This window comes from Durio zibethinus, chromosome 10 (genome assembly GCF_047325235.1).
Source record: "Durio zibethinus cultivar Kanyao isolate XHJ-2024 chromosome 10, ASM4732523v1, whole genome shotgun sequence".
Taxonomy (NCBI): Eukaryota; Viridiplantae; Streptophyta; class Magnoliopsida; order Malvales; family Malvaceae; genus Durio; species Durio zibethinus.
This window is the reverse complement of record NC_143171.1, coordinates 17,162,771-17,169,382: the sequence shown is the minus strand read 5'-3', so window position 1 is coordinate 17,169,382 and position 6,612 is coordinate 17,162,771. Positions and strand designations below refer to the sequence as shown.

Here is a 6,612-nt window from a genome sequence, read left to right as displayed (position 1 = left end):
CCCATCACCTTTCCTAACAGCTCGACAATCAGTGCATTATGCCATGCTTTTATCATTATGGCTTTTTCCTCAGAAAACATAACCTATGTTCAAAGCCATCACCAGAATCCTCATCATCAGAGATGCAGAAATCAAACTGCATCTCATTCACATCACCTATATCAACCCAATAATCCCTCATTGTCTTTTGTTTTACGTTTCTTTTTGATAAAATGCCTTTATAAGAAGGCACCTTACTCTTATCCAAAGATACTTGGTCGCTTACAGACTAGTAACTCCAAAGAAACCCCAAAAACTAGAGAAGCAACCTTACCATCCAAATCAGTTTCTTGATTTGGATAATTCCTTCTTGCATAATTCGGCGAATAATAATGATTCATGAACAAGGTATGAACATCTTCCAAACTAGAGAGTTTGAAATCAGCCAAACTTGAAGAACAAAGCTTTTTGATGATTATCAACAAATACTAAATTTTGAAATTTTAATTTGTTGTCTATGTTTTAAGATCCGCTCCAAGATATGCAATTACCAGATCAACTAGTCTTATGATTCACCAGCAATTTCAAATTAGCCTTCTCGCCAAAGCCTCCATAAAAGACAAAGAGGAGGACTTAAAACCAAGCAATCAACATGTCTGCCTCTCTCGCTGCACAGCATTTAGCAATTATTTGGCCCACAAGACCACATCTCCTTCCTTTATGCCCATGATCATCACCTCTACTTCCAATTTGGGATCGCACCGCTCAGGATGCAATCTAATGAAAACATAACAGGAACAAAGGCAGTTGCAAATATTTTTCTCAGTACCACATTTTATGTTAAAAAGCTACTTTGTAACTAGTCTATCAAAAGTCTCAGCAATTGGCAATTAAAAATTTGATTCTATGGAAACATTAGTTTTTCCGCATACCAAACTGCATAATCTGATAAAACTGATTATTTACACCAACAGGAAAGGCAGAAATTTAAGTACAACCCAAGTTCTCAAACTGGAACTAGACATATTTGAAAGGTCAACCTCCATGCTCTCTATAGCATCTATCCTTCATGATAAAGATACAAGCCAAGACCAAATCGAGCACATGCCCTGCAGAAAGCTATTTCTTCTGCTGCAGCAACAGGATCTTTGATGTTAATGTCGCTAAATGATACTGTGCCAGTAGACTCACGATGAGCCTGTATAGGAGTAAACATATAGCTTTAATGAAGCAGACATGTAGAATACAATCAGAAACAGAAAAAGATTATATTTCTTGGTTAGCATTCCATTGCTCATGTAGAGACCTCCATGAAGCTAAGAATTCTCAAGCTTTCTGTTCATATATAAATTGGCACAAACCCAGCAACAGCTTCAGAGAAAGAGAAGGTAAAAGGACTACATGAAAGAACCAAGTCTGGAGCACGTATATAGTTTTAAGGCTTACAGATTTCCTGAGATCAACTCCCAACTCAGATTAACCAAGAATTAAAATATGCTTCACGTAAACATGCATGAAATTCAGGTTGTTGGGGATGGCTGACTTCGTGTAGGTGATGCTTTTATTAAAAGCTGATAAGGGAAACTCTACATTGTGCCCATACCAACAAAATTGAGCATGTCAAATTGGTGCCTTTACCCACATTATTTCACAAACATCCAGGAATATTCATACATAAAATTTGAAATCATACCAGCCATAACAAATTGAATGAAAGTCCAGAAGTTATCTGACATTGTTTGTTCAATTTTTCCTAAGTTTTTCATATAGTAGAGGGTCATACTTCATACCCATGTCCATTGGATATGGTATGGGCTAATGACAATGTAGATAATGACAACAATGAACAGAAATTGAGTTTATTAAGTTCTGGACAGCAACAAAGTGAAAATGGATTAGGACTGGGCTAGCAAAACCTCAAATTTTGGTAGCTGTAGCTAAAAGATATCAACTAATGAAAATTTTGGAGCATGATTATGATGGATTTATGACAGATCAACTGGCTTTTCATGCAGGTTTGAATTTTCTTCAGTTTTAAGGGTTTAGGGTAAAATTAGTAAAGCATTTTCCTAAACTTTGGATGGCAGAATTACAACAAATGTATGGTAAAAGATTCTATGGCTTCAAAACACTTCTCCACGGTTATGAACACGATGCCTAAACAATCCCCACTCACCAAATGCTATATTGGCCTTCATGAGGCGGACTGAAAAAAATATGGCAGTTTCATAAAAATAGCAGCTCTGGAAGGATCTATGGTTTTATTAGAATTTATCTTTCAATTAGGGATAATTTGGGATTTTGAAACTATGTTGAGGTTTTATGGCTTGTGACAATAAATATTTGATGGAAGTTATTTCCAACATGCTCAACAAAAGCTTTCGTTGTTAGTTTACCAATCATGATCTAAATCATTTCTTACCACAAACATTAAAAGTGAAAAGAAAAGGGAAAATCAGATCTGCCAGCAAGTAAAAGAAACCAGACAATAATATTCATCGAATCGTATCCAAAATCCATCACCACTGTTAAATTTTCCAAATGCCAACAAGTCATCCAGGTGAGTTTTGTCATCTCTTGGTGCACCGTTTCCTTGAAAAAGTTGGAAAGAAATCGGCACTTTTGCCATAGAAAAGGGGCACTGTTACCACAAATCAAGTTGGCCATTCTTCATCTTCCGGCCAATGAAATGCCAGCACCAGAATCTACTGCACACATTCTCAAGCACCAGTTAATCACAATGAACTTGGCACAAGCACCTCACATGCCCACATTCCAGTTGCTTCAATTACTAGTTGATGTCATCTAACTCTTTATGACAACTCACTAACACATGCCCAAAAAACCTCCTATTAGTTTCCATGTCCAGATTCCACTTTTCAGATCCATTTTTTAAGATTACCTCTCTAATTCCTAAAAATTAGTAAGGAAAGGTTTCTAATTACTCTCTTTTTAGGTAACATCCTCCAATTGAAACTTGACTAATATGTCATTTGTATGCAGATTGCAGCCAACTTCACTAATTTGATCCATGCACAAGCTACTTCTGTCTCTTTTCGTTGTTAGTGCCACGTTAGCAATTCTCTAGATCTTCTCACATAAATTCAAATCCTAATTCCATTTTTGAGATCCATTTATCAAACTCAGTCTCTAAAGGTTAGATTCCTGTCAGTAGTTACAAATTTAATCTTTTGATGATGCAGGAGCATCCTAACACTTTACTAAATTGATTATTTTTATATATTCTTTTATGTTTTCTATACTACTTTAGTCTAAGGTTGGTAATGATGTTTGTATTTTTATTAAGTCTCATCTGACTAGCATGTGATCTTTTAGTCAGAATAGCTAGGAATAAAAAGGGTTTTTGTTATATCCAAGGGCTAAGCTTAGAAGCGCGTACCATACCCTAGTATTATTAGTCCATTAGATCCTAGCCCTCCAAAATCAATACCCACTGGAGTTATTATTTCTTGTTTGTATGAAAAATCTTTTTAGCTCGATTTTGCACAGATAATCATTCCTCTTCTCCATTGTCTTCATGTTCAGACTAGGTTTATTAATTGTACAACCAAAAATTTCTTCCTCATTGAAGCAATCTCAAACCTAAAAAAAAAAAAAATGTTGACAAGTGCGAGCAGTCATTCTATGCAAGTATAGCACGATTGAAGCGCCAGCTTAGCCCCACATTCGCCCCCAACCAACCACAAAACCAGCATGTCGTTTCCCATGACAGGACTATCATCTGCTCCCTACAAAGAAATGTGGCACTAATAGATTTCTACACTATAAATTATTTTGACTTATTATTTCATTAATGATAGTTGCTTTGAGCTCTTAATACCTAAGAATATTGGGATACAAAATTTCTCCACAGCATATTTGTTATCCTTATATTTCTGAGTTTTAGTCAAAGAATAAAAATTCCTAGTCATCATACTTTGGAAACCTACTTGCCCTATATTGCAGCACAAGTTACCACTCAAATTTGTGAAAACGTTTTTGATGCAAAATGCCAATAAGCTTATCGAGGGATTAGCTTATTTAAGATTTAATTTTGCTTTTCTTGTTGTATTTAAAGGGCTTAATTGTAATATTTAATCTAACTAGGGTTTAGTTTAGTATTTTTACATTTACTTTTGAGTTTAGTATCTTATTTTGTTTTCCTTATCCTATTAAGTTTTGCCTATAAGTCACATTTATTAGTTTTCAATTAAGAGACTTTTAAGTATTTTCTCTAAGTCCTACTTAGGATAAGAGTTTTAGTTCTTTCAAAATTAGGGTTGCTATTGCCTATATAAATATCAAAGTAATTTTACTTTTGAAGACAAACTATGATAAGATATTTTTCAGCATTATTGCTATTGTGATTGTGCGATGTAACCAGCTTAATGCATGACGCCATTAAGAAATTCTAGGCATGATGCTTATGTTTTCTTTCTTCTTGGTTGTATGATGCAATTAAAGAACCTAGGTGTGAAGCTCAGGGATCTTTTGTTTTTGTTTCCCTTTTTCTTTATTCAATTTTACCTATTCTTTTAAGAAATTCAGATTATTGTTATCATAAAACCTAGCCCCATGTGCTGTCAAGCATTAGTTTGGCTGCGCTCCAATATGCTAATGGCTCCATGAGAATCCCCAACAAACCCCACAGTCCCTATCTGACCATTGGATCCTTCAAATGTGTACTAGTTCCAGAAAGAAAAGAAAAACTATCCCTACCTCTAAGTTCCATAGTGCCCTAGATTTTTGCAACATGCCTCCAAAGTAATCAACAACATCATCTAATAGGAAGTTTGAAAACATGGAACTAAGATTGAATGGAAAATAATAATGATTTTAGGCATCTCAATGGTCAAGGTAGTTCCTTCCTAATAAAGTTATTTTTTTTGTTTTCATTTCTCAATTAACTTAAAAGTGAGGCCAAATTTAACCAAAAGGAAAAATAATTGATTGGAAAGTGTTAGGAGTTTTTAACATGTAAAAATTTGATGGAAAACAGTAATATGGAGAAGTAAAAGTGAGGAGAAAGAAGCAGACCTCTCCATCAGATCCCCGAATAGTGAGTCGATATACAACAGTGATGGTTCCATTGTCAGCGAATATAACATCACGTACTTCTCCGCACCATCCTGTGAGAAATATTGAATCCACCAATTCTTAATCGTTTGCAATTCAAAGAGGATATACAAAAGGAAATTGAAGTGAAAAAAAAAAGAAAAACAAGAGGAGAGGGGCAAACCAGGAGCGTAGAAGCTCAACATGCGATTGGCATGGTACCTGGGGCCATCAGATCAAGTGGATGAGATTGAGAAATTATTAAAAACAAAAAAAAAAAGAAAGCTACGAGTAGTACCAGGGGAGGAAGGTGGAAGACGAAGAGTTAGAAGAAGGGTTAATGATGTTATCAGGGATACGCTTATTGAGGTCGCGGAGGATTTCGACCAGAGGGCGAGTGATGCAGGAGGAGTTGGAGGGTGAAAAGGACTTGTCCAAAGGCACTACGTAGTTTGAATTAGGGACTCCCTTTTTAGCATCGCTACTGCTGCAATGGACAAGGCCAATGAATCGGGCTCTCCCCCTGGCGCTGGCCGCACCCCAAAGTGCCAACCGCCCATTCCTATTGCTATTATAATTGTTGGTATCGGACGAGAGCTGCGAGAAGAAGACGCCGCTGCTTCGCAATTGCAATGCCATTTTTCCCAAATTCGTTTATTGAAATGCTAACTGTCCTATTTATTTATTGGCTTGCGTACTACACCAACCTCCTAAACCCCTTCAAACTTCTATTTTTTTAGGATTTACAAAAAAAGTAACATGATAGAAATTATATTTTGATCCAATAAGAAAAAAAAATAACTATTCGAAAAGAAATAAGCATTTCTAGAATTAATAAAAAGGACCATGCTTTTTGTCTTTTATCCTTTGCAACAAAAGACACAGATTGAGTTTTTTTTTTTTTTTTCTTCCTTTTGGCATTGACATTATGTACCTAGCCATCCTTCTCCTGCCTTCAGTTCTTCTCCTTAGATCTCTATCATCATTAATTCCTGCTTCACCTATTTTCTTCCTTTTTTTTCACCTTCTGTTTTTCTACAAAATCAAAATAAAAAAAATACAAAAACCTATTGTAAGTTTTTTTGTTATCATTATTCTACATCTTCAATTTGTCCATCACAATCAGAGCATTCTTATAGAGGCCTATACTGGAAAATCTTTCAATTTCCTTTTATTTCGAAGCACCCTTTATTAAGGTAACTACCGCCTTACTTTCTTTAATTCATTACTCTTCAATTTTGATTGTATTATTACTTTTAGGGTCTCATTTTAATTGGTTATTATTTAGGGATAACTGGTTGCTATTATTATAAATATTAAATTTTAGAAACTAGTTAGGTTTAGGAAAATTTTAGACTAAGCTAGACAATTGGCTATTGTGATTGGTGTAGAGCATTGAGCATGTACATATTGTGATTAGCATACAAACCCATCACTATTTAATGTTAAGTTTGGGTTCATGGGATATTAAGTACATTTCCATCACTTTAGGAAATCAGAAGGAGATAAAAGAGATGTCATATGGACACTTTCAAAGAAATTGGCTGAGCTATTTTTCTATAGCTTATGGATAACATT

The 6,612-nt window shown here is 35.2% G+C and overlaps 1 protein-coding gene across 1 annotated transcript; it reads right to left on the bottom strand.

Annotated features, from left to right (window-relative positions):
• Positions 1-862: 862 nt before the first annotated feature.
• Positions 863-6,132, bottom strand: RAD52-2 (cobalt ion-binding protein). The gene is made up of 4 exons (XM_022884670.2): positions 5,333-6,132; positions 5,219-5,256; positions 5,017-5,108; positions 863-1,177 (listed from the first exon to the last, which is right to left on the bottom strand). Exons 1-4 carry the CDS (start codon positions 5,671-5,673, stop codon positions 1,040-1,042), a joined length of 609 nt encoding a protein of 202 aa, XP_022740405.1. The 5' UTR covers positions 5,674-6,132; the 3' UTR covers positions 863-1,039.
• Positions 6,133-6,612: the final 480 nt, after the last annotated feature.